General features: G+C 40.7%; 1 protein-coding gene across 2 annotated transcripts in view; it reads left to right on the forward strand.

The window, feature by feature from the left end:
- The window catches only part of cnnm4.L (cyclin and CBS domain divalent metal cation transport mediator 4 L homeolog), a 30,391-nt gene extending 15,282 nt beyond the window's left edge, over positions 1 to 15,109 (forward strand). The window contains exons 6-9 of one of the 2 annotated variants that reach the window (XM_041586982.1): positions 1,019 to 1,118; positions 1,227 to 1,283; positions 4,674 to 4,849; positions 11,628 to 15,109. In XM_041586982.1, coding sequence (XP_041442916.1) covers positions 1,019 to 1,118; positions 1,227 to 1,283; positions 4,674 to 4,849; positions 11,628 to 11,816 — 522 coding nt within the window. In that variant the 3' untranslated portion in view covers positions 11,817 to 15,109. The remainder of the gene's footprint in view (positions 1 to 1,018; positions 1,119 to 1,226; positions 1,284 to 4,673; positions 4,850 to 11,627) is intronic. The other variant, XM_018253438.2, reaches the window with a different exon arrangement.
- Positions 15,110 to 17,885: the final 2,776 nt, after the last annotated feature.

Genomic DNA, 17,885 nt, shown 5'->3' on the forward strand with positions numbered 1-17,885 from the left:
GCTAATGGATTCTTGGACTTCAAGTCCCTCTACTTTTCATGTTGGGCTTTGCACATATTCTCTAGAAAGCTTCAAGTCTCAGAATTAAAGGGGACCTGTCACCTTAAGAAAGAATTCCAAATTATTTTCTATCATGATAGTTGAGCAAAATAAAATGTACTTGCGCTACATTTATTATTTACATTTTGTTTCCTTCAGTTTTGGAATTACACAATCACAGCAAGCAGGCAGGAGCCATTTTTTGGACACTGTTATTAAGACAAATTGTGCATCACCCCAAAAATCTTATGTATACTTCAGAATGGGGGACCTAAAGCCCATGCACAGTACCCTATCAAATTATAGAGGGAGGAGGAATGTGTGGAGGGCAGTGACATCTAGGAATTGCTGAATAGAACGTGAATGTAATTGATTGCCCTTTACCAGAAATTAAATTGCTATTGTAGTACCATAGTAAATCCGCTATGGAGAGAAGGAATAAACTGTGCATGCAATAAATTTTGCAAAGAAGGATTCACCTCCTTCTTTTTAAGGGAAGCAATATGCCAGCTATATTAGTAAGGACTGTTATGTGTATACAGCAGTGGGAATATGAATATAATGGAAGTCCTATGAAAGTTTAGATCATGTGGGGAAAAAACATTTTCTTTTTGTAACTTTAACATAAAAACTTTTGTTCTTGCTGAGTTGACAAACTTGCCTTTGTTTCTTATTGATGCACCATGTGATAATTGACCGTAGCTTTTGTATTTTTTTCAAGTACATGCCATAGGCCTAATGTTAAGGGTCGCTATGATTTAAGCATAAGTTTTAGATGGGATCCATAGCCTGTGTGACAGAATGCTGCATTATAAAGACAACTAGAATCCCAGTTATAAAGCTGGGCTGGACTGCTGCAATTGCAGGACAGCCAAATAATACTCTCCCAATTACAGCACTCCCCCCACCCCATGGCATGTACCTACCTTACTAGACGCAAATGTAATTTTTAAATATATATATTTTGCTTTCTTCTCAGGGGAAAGTTGAAGTAGAAGCTGGCAAAGAGAATATGAAGTTTGAATCCGGAGCCTTTTCCTACTATGGTGTTATGGCCATAAACACTCCATCAGCTACTGGTGAGACCCTGCTCCTCTTTTGCCTTTTAAACATTCCACCCACTGCCATCACATACATTTCTGTTCCAGAGCTGTCACCCGCTCCAATTTATAATCCATTTTATCCAGCTCCTGCCCATCCCCGTACCATCCTTAAAAGGGGCTCTCTCTTTTCCAGGTTAGCAGGTAAATGAAAAGCCTGCATGTGTGTGAATTGGGTGTGCATGATATGTGCACACGTGGCTTAAAAACAAGCTAAATGGGGGTGGGGAGGTCCTGTCGGTTGCTTAATACATTTTTTGACAGGCAATAGTTTCAGGCCCCCTTATCTTTCTTGTTGCAGGAGGTAACTAGGCTTGACTGGAGCAGTATTTCTGTGCCAGAGCATGTTTTGTTCTATGATGGGGCTTATAACAATTAACTATTAAATTCGCTAACATACTGCCATGCATCCACTAACCCCTGGGCAGAATTACACCAAATATGCTGCTTCTCCCTTTCTCTCCCAGCACCTATTCTATCCATGCATGGTTTGGAGGAATCTAGGCCCTCCTAGAACTGTGTGTAGCATCACAAGACCTCTTCACTTGTCAGAATTGTATGTTTCTGAGCTGCTAGATCAGTGTCTGGATGATCGGTTCTGTCTATAGCTGTATTACCTTCTAGGCTTTATTATCTGCTGTCTATTTCAGTTCAGCAAAAATATTCCATAGCTTGCTTTTCAAAACCTTTTTCCTGACAATGTAGGAAATGTCTTTTGTGTTACACAGTCAACCCTTCCCTTAAAGGAGAAGGAAAGGCCTATTTCCTCAGGGTGCCAACAGTTGGGCAACCCCAAGTGATTGTATATACTTACCTGAAACCTAGGGGTCTGAGGGTTCTTCCAGCGAGCACTACGGAGTGATCAGCTTCCTTCAGTAGAACGAAATAGCCGACTTCTGTGTTAAAGTTCAGCTTTTTGTGCTACTGTGCATGGATGTGTACCCACGCTAATAAAGAAGAAGCCGGAAGCTGATCCAAGTAAATACAGCTCTTCCGTCTCCTTTAAAGGCAAAATATACACGCTCTATCAACTGAGCTTATGTCAAACATATGTATTCTTGTGTCAAAGTGGAACAAACTGAGCAGGGACTGAGAAAGGCAGAGTATTGACCAAGTGATTCTGACTCCCTGTGAGCGGTTGCAAAATGGTCTTCTCAAGTCTGTGGTAAGCATTTAAAGTGATACTGACACAAAAAAAAAAACAGGTAATGTAAAAGCGTGCAGCAAATTCTTTTATGGTAAAATTATAAATGGCATAATAAGACAATGTTATGATAGATGTAAAAATGATTTGATTCCTGGTGTCGGTATCTTGTTTATAAGCTCTAAGTTGATAGAACATATGTTAAACTAGACAGTCAATGAATAGTGACCGCTCAAGACTCATCCCACCTCACCAATCTCTCCAATCAGCTCTGTAAGCTCCGAGTGCTCAGCCACCAGCGTTCCGACTGTGATAGATCCGAAGAAGTAGTTCAGGCGGCACTCCTGATAAATATAAAGAGGTTTAAAGGGCATGTAAAGTCTAAAATAGAATAAGGCTAGAAATGCTGTGTTTTGTATACTAAATATAAACATGAACTTACTGCAGCACAAGCCTAATCAAACAAATGATTTATGCTTTCAAAGTTGGCTACAGGGGGTCACCATCTTGTAACTTTGTTAAACATCTTTGCAAGACTAAGACTGTGCACATGCTTAGTGTGGTCTGGGCTGCTTAGGGATCGTCATAAACAAAGCTGCTTGAGTTCTGCATGGCTGGGAAGTAAGGCGGGGGCTCCCCCTGCTGTTCATAAGTATCCCTGCTCAGCAGTTAGGGACCATCTGACAATTCCTATCCACAGCAGTAAATGAAGGGGGAATTTCACTGCATACAGTCAGGTTTCTTATAAAAACAGTACACATTTTTTAATTAAAGTATATTGAAGATAGGTTTCTTTTTCATTAAAGAAAGTAAAAATGGGATTTTATTTTTTTGCCTTTACATGCCCTTTAAAGTATCATAGGTAACCATACCTCCTTCCGCGTTTCGGGAAAGAGATCCATGATTAAGGGAATGCTTTCCTGAAACGCGTAAGGCGATATTGTTACCTATAATACATTAAACCTCTTTATATTTATCCGGAGTGACGCCTGAACTTCTTCTTTGGATATGTTAAACTAGGGTGTATATTTTTCCTTGAAAGATGTGAGGGAAAATTAATTTAGAATAAGTACCTGTTGGCTGTGTGTACCAATGGGAAAACAAAGTATTGTTTGGTTGATTCGCCATGGGGCACTTTGTAAAACAAAAGTCTGCCTGTCACAGCTTCTGATGATATGAAACGCTCTAATATAAGTAATTTACAGGGGCTTCAAAGATCAATGGCTCCTGATCCTAAGTACATTATACAGCGAAAAGCAGATGGTAGGGATATTCCAAATAGTTTAGATACAGTGAGAGGTAGTGGGAACGTTGGCCCCTAATACATTATATATAGAGGCAATTACATTCCTGACCCTGAAGAGACAAGATAAGGCACAATGATGAGATGGCTGTCTACACACCTCTATTACAACAAAACAATACATTTATTGGTTCAAGGATACATTTTTAAATGGTAGAATGAATTATTTTCTACCATTCTATTTTCTATTATTGTTTACACAGTGTAACTTTGTATTAACTGCCACATCATAAAAATCATGACCGAATAAAAGTGGTTATGGGTGGAAGGCACATTGCAGCCACATGTCCCTATGCTGAGATTGGAAATAAAACCTTTCATTTGCTCATAGTTCCAGTACATGAAGCAATATAGCTGCCTCCTGTGCCAGTGCAAATTACATATTTCCCACAGCTCCCATAGCTCCTTCGGAAGAAACCCGGATCTTTCAGCCACCAATCCGTAGTCTGGGTCCCAGTCAGCTATAGGCCTTTGTATAGGTATGGGCTCTATTGTCTGGAAACCCATTATCCAAAAATGTCCAAATTAAGGAATAGACATCTCCCATAGTCTCAATTGTATCCAAATAATCCAAATTGTAATGATTATCTTTTTCTCTGTAAAAATAAAACTGTACCTTGTACTTGATCCCAAGTAAGATATAATTATTCCTTATTTAAAGCAAAACCAGCCTATTGGGTGTATTTAATATTTGCATGTTTTCCTAGTAGACTTAAGGTATGAAGATCCGAATTAGAGAAAGATCTGTTATCCTGGAAAATCCTAGGTCCCGAGCATTCTGGATAACCGGTCCCATACCTGTACAATGTATCCGAGATCAGTTGACTAACACCTGCGAAGAAGTGTTGTAGGAATTGGAGTTTTTGCTGGAGAAGAGCTGGCTTCTGCTATATTTGTTTTAATAGTCCGAACCAGCTCTAATTATAGGGACAGAGATGCTGCTTTTGATTGCAATTACATGTGCAAATATCTTTAAAACAGATTGAAAATGTATATTGAAAGGTTGCATTTTATTTCATTGTTACTGTTTTATCCCAAATAAAATTGCTGCCTCTCAACTCTGTCTCTCTCCCTAACTCTGTTACAGAACTTCGTTCCCCATCCCACATGAGCAGCCTCAATCGCTCCATCTCTCTGAGTTGCCATGAGAGATCTGACTCCATCTCCTCCACAATCAGTGGCAGTAATACTCAGCTCAGCGCTCAGGCACAGTACATGGCAGACTTCAGTGTGCGAGCCCTGAGTGACCTGCAGTTTGTTAAGGTAAGGGTTCTGCAAACTCTGTGTAGTGGTTTCCACTTGTTTAATGTTCCTTTCCTTTGTTATTGCTCTCCTCATCCCCACCTAGAGGATCTGTGTGCAATTCTATTTAGGACCGGATGTTTATACAGTTTCTTTTAAATTTAAACAGTTGTGAATTGTTTTGTCAATGCAATCTAAGATGTACGTGACTTTAGGGCAAATACAAATGAGAAGATAAGTCTCCCTATGATTAATCTCCTCTAGCGCAGGCATTAAGATCCTCCATATGTTTCCCCAGCAGCTAAAGTGAATCGACATTGGAGAAACGTACGTAGTGCAGCTGCTTTCCAATTTCCTCGTGAGGAAGCTGCGGCCAATTTTGTACTGCATATGTTTCCCATTGGCGAATTCACGTTAGCTGATGGGGAAGCATTTGGAAGAGATTAGACGCCCACGCTAGAGGAGATTTATCATGGAGCGACTAATCTCATTTGTTATTTCCCTTCCATGTGGCTTTAAAGAAGAATTAAACCCTAAAAATAAATATGGTTAAAATGCCAAATTTTATACACTAAAGTTATTACACCAGCCTAAAGTTTCAGCTTGTCAATAGCAGCAATGATCCAGGACTTCAAACTTGTCACAGGGGGTCACCATCTTGGAAAGTGTCTCTCACATGCTCAGTGGGCTCTGAGCATGTGATAAGCTGAAAAGCTAAGCTTAGTGATGGTCGCAAATTATCAAGCAGAAAATGAGGTTTGTCTGTAAAATAAACTGATGCTACAGGGCTGATATTAAATTCTAATGATAGTTGCACTGGTTTCTGTGCTGCCATGTAGTAATTATTTCTCTCTAGATAGATAGATAGATAGATAGATATATAGATATATATATAAATTCAGTATAGTGTGAGTTGGTCCCTCAGCTCAGTAAGTGACAGCAGCACAGAGCATGTGCAGTGAATCAGCAGAAAATAAGATGGGGAGCTACTGGGGCATCTTTGGAGACACATATCTTTACTGCTAAAGGGCTGTGGCTGCCTTGGGCTGGTACAGAAACTCAAAACATTGTGTACAAAATTTCTAGCTACTTATTTAGTTAAGCTTTAGTTTTACTTTAAAGGAGAATTCAACCCCTTTGGAGCTAAAATCCCCCCTCCCTTGATTAAAGCTTTCTTGATCACTGGTTTCCTTATAACTGATCCCATGCCTGTGCTCAACTTGCTCATTAAGCAGAATCTCTGCCCACCTTTTAGCCAGGCATCCTCCCTACTAGGGCTGACCCGCTCCAATTAAATGAAAACTATACTCCCAAAATAAATACTTAAAACAACAGTTTACATCATATTAAGTGGCATATTAAAGAATCTTTCCAAACTGGTGTGTGTGTATGTGTATATATATATATATATATATATATATATATGTGTATATATATATATATATATATATATATATATATATATATATATATATATATATATATATATATATATATATATATATATATATATATATATATATATATATATATTTTTTTTTTAAAAGGTAAGTTTTATTGTTTTAAACACGTAAACCAAGACATAACAGCACATCTCGTATGCATTACATGAAACCAGACATGAATTACCAGTCGATAGAGTATTGTAACAGTAAGAACCCTGTATTGGGGTCAATTGGACACTCTTAGAAGTATTCTTTATGAATTATTTTTGAGCCACTGATTTGCTCCAAACTAAATTGCGAAGTTGCTTATATATATTAAAATTAAATTAAAAATTAGCGTACTGGATCTTTAAGCTGGCCATGCACACAGATACCATTGTATGAAATGACTAGTGGTATGATGTTACTGGTCCTTTAAAGGAAACCTATACCCCCAAAATGAATAAGCAACAGATAATATGATGTAAACTAAGTGGCATATTAAAGAGTCTTGCAAATACAAAAACTTTTCTCCAAAATATGCTGATTAGTAAAAAATATATATTTTATTCACATCAATAGTTAAAAAACATTAAGAGTATACCCTCTAACGCCCTTTAGGCGTTAGAGGGTATACTCTTAATGTTTTTTAACTATTGATGTGAATAAAATATATATTTTTTACTAATCAGCATATTTTGGAGAAAAGTTTTTGTATTTGCAATTTTACCTCTGTTTGGTCACTAGAGGTCTCCAATATGCGCCTTTATAGTATTTACTGATTCTGCTCCCAATTTGATTTCTATAGTCATATTAAAGAGTCTTACCAAACTGGTATATATATTTTAAGTAAATATTGTCCTTTTACATCTCTTGTCTTGAGCCACCATTTTGTGATGGTCTGTGTGCTGCCTCAGAGATCACCTGATCAGAAATACTGCAGCTCTAACTGTAACAGGAAGAAGTGTGGAAGCAAAAGACAGAACTCTGTTAATTGGCTCATGTGACCTAACATGTGGTTTGTTTCGTTTGTTTGTGTGAATCGTACAATCCCAGGGGGTGGACCTTACTTTTTAAAATGGCAATTTTCTATTTATGATTACCCAATGGCACATACTACTAGAAAAGTATATTATTATGAAAATGTTTTATTTACATGAAGCAGGGTTTTACACATGAGCTGTTTTATGCAATATCTTTTTATAGAGACCTACATTGTTTGGGGGGGTATAGTTTTCTTTTAAACTGCATCTAGCGACCATTGGGCAATTCTCCAGATGGTCCAATTCCAACTGTACAAGGGGCTCTTCACATGCTCGGTCTGCCACCAAACCTAAATGATCACACCATTAGTGGGGGTATCAGTCATTTTTTTATGTCTGTATTTATTTTTATTTTAAATGTGGTGATTTTCACGTATACCAGGAGAGGGCGCTCTTTATTTTGCTACTGGTCATATGTATACATGCGATGCACATACCGTTGAGGAATTGTAGCAGTTCCCCTTTACACACATCCAGATAAGGGATATGCACAAGGCTCAAATTCATTCTGGCAAATGTCAAGAGTGGCTTGCTCTTCCAAAAGTTGTGTATTTTCTTCCTGAATTCAAATAATCTCCTATATACCCATGGGGGCAGCCATCCAAGGTTGATTCGGAGCCTGCATCTGCATAGGAGAGAACAAATGATATCTCAACTATTACATTATGTAGAGCACAAGTTAAACAGGAGTCAAAAATCCATCTAGGTGATTGTCATTGAAACAAATAGGGAGTTTTGTCACCCAGCTGATAACGCAGCAGGCTGACCATTCCTGCATGTGACGTTGGCCATATCATGTTTTGTTGTCTGTTGACTTTAAATCATTGATGTCCAGCAACTGATGTGGGGGCCACATTTCTGTGCTGAGCTGTGGCTCTTGTGCCAAGGGACTTGCTTGGAAGTGGACATTCTTTTTTAACTGGCAGATGAAGGGTACCTTACTTTAAAAGGTATTTTGTTTTTGTCTCATATATCTAATATGATGCCCTTTTGAAAAACCAAGGTATGAGTATACTTAAAGGGGTTGTTCACCTTCAAACAACTAGTTGGTTTCAGATAGATAACCAGAAATAACGACTTTTTCCAATTACTTTCTATTTTGTGTCACTGTATTTCTAATATAGAAGTGTAAAGTGTCGTTTTTCACGCTCTAAAGCAGCTGTAGTAGGGGGGCCGCCGACCCGGTAAACGGTTCTAAATTGATACATTTAGTTGATACATTTATTATCTTTGTCCCTGCTGAGCAGAATCGCTGGTTTTCATTAAAGGTCGTTATTAGAATTGATACAATAGTTGCTAATACTCCAGAAATGCTGCTGAGAAATGTATCAACTCAATGTTGCAAAAATTTAACCTTTAGAGTCTTCACCTGAATTACTGAGTTGTCAGACTCAAACACCAGAGACAGGGACATTAAATTTTAAACCTAGATTTTGGAAAAACCGTAAAAAAGAAATAATGGAAAGTAATTGAAAAAAAGTCTTTATTTCTGGGGAACAATCTGAAAACAACTGAACTTAAAGAGCATGTAAAGTCTAAAATTGAATAAGGCTAGAAATGCTGTATTTTGACTAAATATAAACATGAACTTACTGCACCACAAGCCTAATCAAACAAATAATTTATGCTTTCAAAGTTGGCTACAGGGGGTCACCATCTTGTAACTTTGTTATACATCTTTGCAAGACTAAGACTGTGCACATGCTCAGTGTGGTCTGGGCTGCTTAGGGATCGTCATAAACAAAGCTGCTTGAGTTCTGCATGGCTGGGAAGTAAGGCGGGGGCTCCCCCTGCTGTTCATAAGTATGATTGTTTCCCTGCTCAGCAGTTAGGGACCATCTGACAATTCCTATCCACAGCAGTAAATGAAGGGAGAATTTCACTGCATACAGTCAGGTTTCTTATAAATACAGTACACATTTTTTAATTCAAGTATATTGGAGATAGGTTTATTTTTCATTAAAGAAAGTAAAAATGGGATTTTATTTTTTTTGCCTTTACATGCCGTTTGGAAGGTGAACAACCCCTTTAAAGTCATACACGTTGCACATCATTGGAATCTCATTGAGTTAATGATGAGGCTTCAGGCAATAGAACACAGGATGATATTGGGTGTTTTGTACTAACAGAGGTCATTATATTTATTATACCAGTTTATCTATGATAAATGGTGGGGGATGACTGGCATTACAGCAGAATATTTCAGACAGCTCTGTACTCCTGTTTATATCCTGTCTGTTTGCTCTGCTCGCCAGACTATTGACAGTAATGCAGGGAACATGCTGCACTCTCAGGTGACTGTCTGAATGGACACTTAAGGAAAACAATACCCCCCCCCAAACAATGTAGGTCTCTATAAAAAGATATTGCATAAAACAGTTCATATGTTTCATGTATATAAAACATTTTCATAATAATATATTTTTCTAGTAGTATGTGCCATTGGGTAATCATAAATAGAAAATTGCCATTTTAAAAAATAAAGGCCGCCCCCTGGGATTGTATTCACTGTGCCCACAAACATACCATATCACATGAGCCAATTAACAGACAGAGTTGTGTCTTTTGCTTCCACACTTCTTCCTGTTACAGTTAGAGCTGCAGTATTTCTGGTCAGGTGATCTCTGAGGCAGCACAGAGACCATCACAAAATGGTGGCTCAAGGCAAGAGATGTAAAAGGACAATATTTACTTAAATATATATACCAGTTTGGTAAGACTCTTTAATATGCCACTTAGTTTACATCATATTATCTGTTGCTTATTCATTTTGGGGGTATAGGTTTCCTTTAAAGGACCAGTAACATCATACCACTAGTCATTTCATACAATGGTATCTGTGTGCATGGCCAGCTTAAAGATCCAGTACGCTAATTTTTAATTAGGTTTAGAAGGCTGCCAAGGAGGAGATGTGGAGCGCCACACCTTGGATCTTGCAGTCCCCTTTTTGTCTTTTGGGAAAGACAGTGCACATCCGGAAGCAGTGTTTTATAATGGTATTTTTTTTATAAAGTATTAAGCATAATACACTTTCTGCAGGATAGATCTGTAGGTGGAAATGGGTAGAGTGGAATGTTAATTTAAAAAAAAAAAAAAAAAATTGTTACTGGTCCTTTAAGATAGCCATAGACGCAAAGATACCATTGTATGAAATAACAATTCATATGATTTTCGGACAGTGTGTGGATCATCCCGGCATTATTCGTACCGTGGCGATCGGTCGTTCAGTCAGTTGGACAAGTTTAAAAGATTTATTATTGGCTAACGATAATATCTCTGCATGTATTGTATCTGATGATATCAGTGGGATACAGTCACTACTATTGTCATTGTCAGACATAACTTTTAATACGATTGCTGGTTGTCCATTAATGGCCAGAGCATTGTGTGACTTGTTCTGTTACTGGTACTACTTTATATTAATATTAGGAATGCACTGAATCCAGGACTTTTTCAGCAGGATTCAGCCGAATCCTTCTGCCTGGCTGAACCGAATTTTCTTCCCCGAGCGGGGAGGAAAATTGCGTGACTTTTGACTTAAAACAAGGAAGTAAAAACAGTTTTTCCCCCTTCCCACCCCTAACTTGCATATGCAAATAGGATTCGTGTTCGGTATTCGGCCGAATCCAAATCTAAGGATTCTGGGGTTCGGCCGAATCCAAAATAGTGGATTCGGTGCATCCCTAATTAATATGAATGGTTAGTTGCAGGTCAGAAGAATGACACAGACAGTTGTAGGCTAATAATCTGCACGTCTATGGCCAGTTTAATTTATGCATCTATTTCTGGTTTCTTTGTTTAAATGCCACAGGAAACCTGGTGGCTTGGCCTTGGCCTTGGTCTGTGACAGTGGTGTTTCCACTGATATGTCCATGAATATGATTAATTCTGCATTATTATAGGTTAACTGGCAAATTTGAAACTAAAAAATACACTTTAGGAAGCGCTCAAATCCTTTAACCTTCCAGTATTATTAGTAATAATGTGTAGGCTTAATTCCTGCTACGCTTACCCTTGCACCAGGCGGGTCCGGGTGCAAACGCCTGAACCTCTAATCAGGATATATAAATATGCATTGATGGTATAATGGTCACTCACCACTCCTGGTCTCTGGCCCTTGTGGCATGCACTCAACAGATCAGCAGACAGCGGTGAAGTAAAACGATTTATTTTCCCTAACATGTTTCGTGTGATCCCACACGTACTCATAGGTAAAGCAAACAGGCAAATTTGCCATCAATAGAGAAATAGTATTTTCTGGTTAGTAACAAGGTGCCTCTTGGGTAATTTTGCTAGCTCACGCACAGCTCTTTCTCTTGTTTTCTCACTTAGATCACGCGTGAACAGTATCAAGGAGCCCTTATGTCCTCTCGCTTGGATACCAGCCCCCAGTCCCCAGACGGAGGAACTCGAAAGCTCGATAGCACCTTATCAGAGCGCAGTGAAGTTCTGGAGGATGAGACCACCAGCCTTCTGAACCAGAGGAACTCTCAGCACAGTCTGCAGCACAATGCTGTCTGACACCACCATCTGCGTCTGCTTAGCATTGCTCCACCACAGGGTTGCAATTGCGCCCTCTGGATCTTCATTTGCCCCTAGGCTTACTTCGTTATATGTGACAGGTTAGCGGAGCGATTGCAGCATACAGAGCTTTAATCCCTGGAACAACACTTGGCCTTCACTTGGACAGAAGGTGAGGAGAGAGCTCCGCATGCATCCCTGGGATGGACACTTTAGTTAGGAACAATGTTTGGAGACGCAGGAGCATAGAGACTTGTCATCGTCAGGAGTGTGAATTTGACAGACCGTGTCTCTGCACCACTCTATTATGGATACCATGCTCTATATATCAGTAACTCAGGGAGGGATTTACGGTTCTAAATGTGCACTGGAGACACCCCCTCTCCTAATAAGGATCATGGGGGGGGGGGGAACCTATTTTTATGTCTTCCTTTTGGTTTTGGGAAATATTCAGTCTTCCTGTTGGTGTTTGCAGCTTTTCCTGCACTCGTCTGTGGAGTGTTCTGGTAGCACATGGTCAGGGCTGATATACATTGCAGTCGCATCCACTCTGGCTGCTGACGGTATGCACTTATTATTTTCTGGCGGTCCCTCCTAATGATGGGCTCCCACGAGACGCATATAATCCCAGTAAGCAAGCGATATTGAGGTAACTGGAACAATTAAGTAGAGCTTTCAATGAGCTTCCAGCAGTATTTCTCTCGTTCTGTTCAGGCTTCAGTCATTCAGGCTCTCTATTTAACCCTTATCCAGCAATAAGCAGATCCTGTTGGGTCAACACGGATGTTGTAGAAACCAACATGTCACATATAACACTTCTAATGCTTGAAGACTGTAGATCGAGTGTATTCTTGGTGGGTAAAATGCATGCCCCCTCCTGCCTCTTGTTTGTAGTGCACTCTGGGTAGGGACCCCAGAGTATGTTTTACAGGCTGCTGGTTTGGTTTATTGTGTTCTTGTTCAATCTTGGCTTTTATGTTCACTTAATTGTTTACAAGGTTTCGTCCAAATGAAATGCAAAATCCCACCCAGATTCTGTGACCTCTTTCTTGGGTATACGCTCACTAGCCCGCTTAGGGTTCATTAGGGGGTTCTTACACTGTATGACACAATAACACGGGGGCCAGTTTTTATTTGTAAGTAAAAATAAAAGATGCTTCTATGCAAGGTGAACTGGCCAGTTAGGTCTTTGGCTATGTTGAACTGCTATACACAACAACCCATACTTCAGCTCCGTGCACCTGTACAAATATACCACCTGCATTGTTAAAGTGCTCCGTTCAGATATTCAAAACTATGTGTATCTTCTTAGGGAAGGAAATTCCCTTTATTGATATGATTTTTCTTAAAATTTTGCACGATAAGAAGCTGCTCCTAGTCCCATGTTGTAGGACCGTGATAAAGCACTGCATGGTGTTATCAGATGCCTGGTAAATTTATAGCACTCGTTCATAAAAGTGCAAGAGGTGCTGCTGTACTTTCAGGCAGGCAAGGGGCTGTGTATTAGGGAAGGCGTCCAATGAGAATATTCTTGCTGATGATGGCAGCTGGGCACTAGCTTGATGGAGCATAGTCCGGTCATGTAGTTTGTAGATCCATAGTCACATTGGTTCACCGGGGCTCTGACCAGCATGTAGCACAGCTGAATCAGTTTCCCAGGCAAACAATGTCACATTTTGGACACTTCACACACCATTTAGAAGACAAGGAACGCCATAATGCTTTTCAGTATGCACAGCAATCCCCACTAGCAGCTATCCTAGCATGACGGAAGCACATGGCTTCCAGTTTAACTCTGAAAATTCATGTACGTTACAAAATACTCTTGCACGTAGAAGCAGCATGTCGTTTTCTGCATAAGATCCTCACATACTTCAGAATTCCTTCTCCCAGCTGCTAATTGGCTTAACAGCTGTAAGTCTCTCTCCCAACCCTTCTCTGTTGCAGTGTACTTTGTCATGTGCTTGCCCTTTAATCCCACACAAATATGTGGGCTTAACCATTGCTCTCCTCTCGCAGGTTCCTTAAGCATTTTTCGCTGTGCTTTCTTAAAAATCAGAATTAAAGGGGGAACTTTCAACAAATCTCAAAAAGATGTTTAAAAGTGTGTTTGTGTGTGATATATAAAGGTTTTTTTTTTTTAGCATTTTCTGTATCGCTCTCTATGCCTGTCTTGGAGCTTTGTCTGCTGAGCTGCAAGTGGGAGCAGATTTCTGCAGGACTGGGGGGGGGGGGGTGCTTGCTAAACTGCTTCTGAACAATTGTATTCACCTTGCTCCTGCACTCAGGCCAATGGTTTGAAACGAAAGAGGTAGTTTACCATTAATTTCCAGTGATCGTTTGATAGTCTTTACTTTCCAGTTAGGAATTTCAGCAACTGTCTTGTTGCTAAGGTCTAATTTATTTATTAACAACCAGGGAGTTCTAAAAAGCAACCAATAAATAACACGCACTCCCTGTCCTGCAGGGGACCGACTGACTTGCAGCCCAGCAGAAGGACAGACTCCTGAGAGGCATTTTTAGGCACTAGGGCAAATGCTTAGATCTGGAGCAAAATAACCCTGAGAATTGTGAATTAAATATATTTACAAAGGTCCCAGTTTATTCTATAGAATTATTTTGTGATCGTTCCCCTTTAAGTAAAAAATCAAGTCCTTTAAATTAGCATTTTATATTCTATGTCTAATGCAACATCAGCAGTGATTAGTTTGCATATAGATCATACAGATACGGTGGTTCTCTTAATGCCCCTTTGCACTGTATTCTCACCGGCATAGGGGTGTTGGCCTTTTCTAATGACCTGCTGTTGCTTGAAGAAAAATAAGTGAACGGCACAGTTCCAGTATTGCACAAGTATTTTGCTTCAGTTCTGGGAATTCCAGTAGTGAACGCGCACGAGTCCCCCGCTGTCTGCCGTGCAGGTTCCAACAAGTTAAACTTGCATTTCTTGGATGAAACTGACCACCTTTTACCTACTTTTTTTCCAGAAAGGACCTGCTTATAAGTGAACTTTCCGGATACAATATCTGCACAAGCCATAGCCTTTTTTTTTTTTCTCTTTGTTTTTGCTTTAGGGTCAGCTGCTGTGTGTAGGGTGGACCCTCCTGATCAGGGAATGGGAAATAACACTTTGTACTGTTTGGGGGTGGCTTTCTGCACAAAAAGGGAATCGTTTCCAAATATTTATTTATTTTTTTGGGGTTTTTTTGCCTTTTACAGATGGAAGGAATGGTACGATTTTTGGATGGCTGTATATTCTAAATTGTTTAATTATTAAAGAGTTTATTATTTAATGAGTTTGTGTGCATCATTGCAGGCCACTTGTGTTTTCTGTACCAATTGGGAAGCCCAGTTTACAACTCTCCAGATGTAGTTAAACTAAGACTCTCGCATGCTTTGGAGTACTTCATCAAAATACGTAGGGTTGCAGATTGGATACCCCTAGTTTGTGTAATAGAAAAAAGGGCAACTTGGTTATGCCTAATGGTGTCTACCATTTCTGCATATCTGCATGGAACAAAACACGACGTTTGCCTCCTGCCTAAAGGTGGCCATACACGGGCCGATAAAAGCTGCCGACAGACCGTGTCGGCAGCTTATTGGCCCGTGTATGGGGGCCCCGACGGGCTTCCTCGATCGAGATCTGGCCGAAAGTCGGCCAGATCTCGATCGGATGGGATTAAAAATCCCGTCGGATCGCGGCCGCATCTGTTAGTTGATGCGGTCCCGCGATCCGACCGCCCGTTTGGCGAACGCTAGGATCCGATCGTTGGGCCCTAGGGCCCACGATCGGATCAGCCCGATATTGCCCACGGAGATCCGCCAAACGAGCGGATCTATCCGTGTATGGCCACCTTTAGGCAGCAGTGCTCTGGTAATCAGAACCTCAAACCAGATAATTGGCTTTTCTAATGCAAAGATCATAATTGTGATCTCTGCACTAGCAATATGGCCCCCTCCTCACTCCTGTCAGAGCAGAAAAGCTAAGTGCTGAGGGAAGGGATTAGTATTGGGCTTAGGTGGCATGGGGAGCACAATAGCCTCTGAGTTTAACCAGGAGTCTCCTCTACAGGCCCTCTCCGTCTTTTCCCAGCCACAGCAAAGAAACTACAGGGAAGCAGGGCTGTCCTGTGTGTGTTTTTTCTTGTTTTGTTTTTCTTGCTGTGCAGATGCCAGTAAAGAGGAACCCTGGTTAAACTGAGTTTCATTCTCCTAGCTGCTACCCTGGACAAATGCCCCTAACTCTTTACTTACCCCTCGGTGTAGATTCTGTCCAGCGGATCTTCAGCCGCTTCGGTAATCTTCCACTTCGGCAATTTCCGTGACTTTCGGCGCATGCACAGTTGTCGTGAGACAGAGAATTGCTCCAACTGTGCATGCGCCGATACTTACTTTCCGAAGCTTACCGTAGAGCAGAGCATGGCTGCCGTGAACTCTGATGCCCTGAATCTGCAAAGAGGGGCAAGTAAAGAGTTAGGAGCATTTAACAAAGGTACAACCTAGGCTGGTGGGGAGCAGGGAGGGGGGGTCAATGTAGGGTAGGGGATTTTAGTAGTAAGGGTTTACTTCTTTTTTAAAGGGCACTGGTAGAAGGATCCGTTGTGTATTGTTGCCCCTGCCATTTCCAGCTTATTGGGTGGCAAGCATGTTCTCAGGTTTGTTTTTTTTTTTAATTTGTGTTTTTGAGTTATTTAGCTTTACATTCCGCAGCTCTTCAGTTTACAATTTCAGCAACCTGGTTTCTAGGAGTTCAAGTTACCCTAGCAACCATGCACTGATTTGAATAAAGAGACTGGAATATGAACGAGCCTAAGGGTCCACAGGGCGTTTTGGGGAGATTTGGTCGCCTGGCGACAAATCGGGCTCGTTTTTGCAGTGACCAATCTCCCCAAACGCCTTCCCTGAATATGCGCCGGCTAAAATGAAAAAACGCCGGCAACTTTGGAAAACGCAGGTGGTTTTTCATTTTAACCGGCGCATATTCAGGGAAGGTGTTTGGGGAGATTGGTCTCCACAAAAACGAGGCGGTTAGTCGCCAGGCAACCCAAATTTCCCCAAAACGCCCTGTGTGGCCTGACCCTTTAAGGTGGCCATAGACGTAGAGATCCGCTCATTTGATGATGTCGCCAAACGAGCGGATCTCTCCCAGATATGCCCTCATTGAAGTGGGCGTTATCGGGCTAATCGGATTGTGGGCGGTCTGATCGCATAAACGCACAGATTCAGCTGCAATTTGATAGGATATTTTAACCTATTAACAAAAGAATTTTAAGCTGCACAGTCCTGTATTAATTAAATTAAACAATTGTATGTTAATCGGGTGATTAACCAAGAACTTTTCTCACCCTGTAACGAGAGTGACCTGAGTGTAAAACCCCCAGGTCCAACACTTCAACGTAAAGCACAATATAGAAACGCCGCTGAAAATGGGAAAAACACTCACCCGACGTCTCAAGTGGTCCGGGTGCATCGCCCCGAACCCGTAGCAAACGGTGTGTAGTTTCAGGTACGAAGCAGATCGGCAAGCACATGCTGACGCGTTTCGTATCTAAACGATACAAAATCATAGGCATGGATTTTTTAACCTGCCCGATCGAGATGGCCAGATATCAATCGGCGAAGCCTGTCAGATTGGCCCATGTATGGGGGCCTTTAAAGAGCATTTGGTTTTTTTTTATATGGGGGCCCTAGGAAGTAGAGGTGCCATTGGTGGGGTCATCAAGGCTTATACAGAAGTGTGTAGAAAATGGTTCAGTTGAATGTTCCTGAATGATGTAATACTGCTGCATTGATCCTTACAATTGTCTGTCTGCACAATATTCTTTGGCTTACAAGGTACAGCCTGTTTTTAGGATTAGCCCTAGGGGACTGAAATGTGAGACAACGCTGGATGTTATTTATCATGACCAGACACGAGCAACACTTAACTACAACTCTCCCAATGCTTTAACAAGCTTAAAGTGGTGGGAAGGACTGACTCCCCCCTCAGAGTGTGTTTGGTACTGTGCTTGTGAGGGACAGGTCACAATGCCTGAGGGGAAGTGGAGCCGTTAAACGCCACACAAGTAA

Source organism: Xenopus laevis, chromosome 3L (assembly GCF_017654675.1).
Source record: "Xenopus laevis strain J_2021 chromosome 3L, Xenopus_laevis_v10.1, whole genome shotgun sequence".
NCBI lineage: Eukaryota > Metazoa > Chordata > Amphibia > Anura > Pipidae > Xenopus > Xenopus laevis.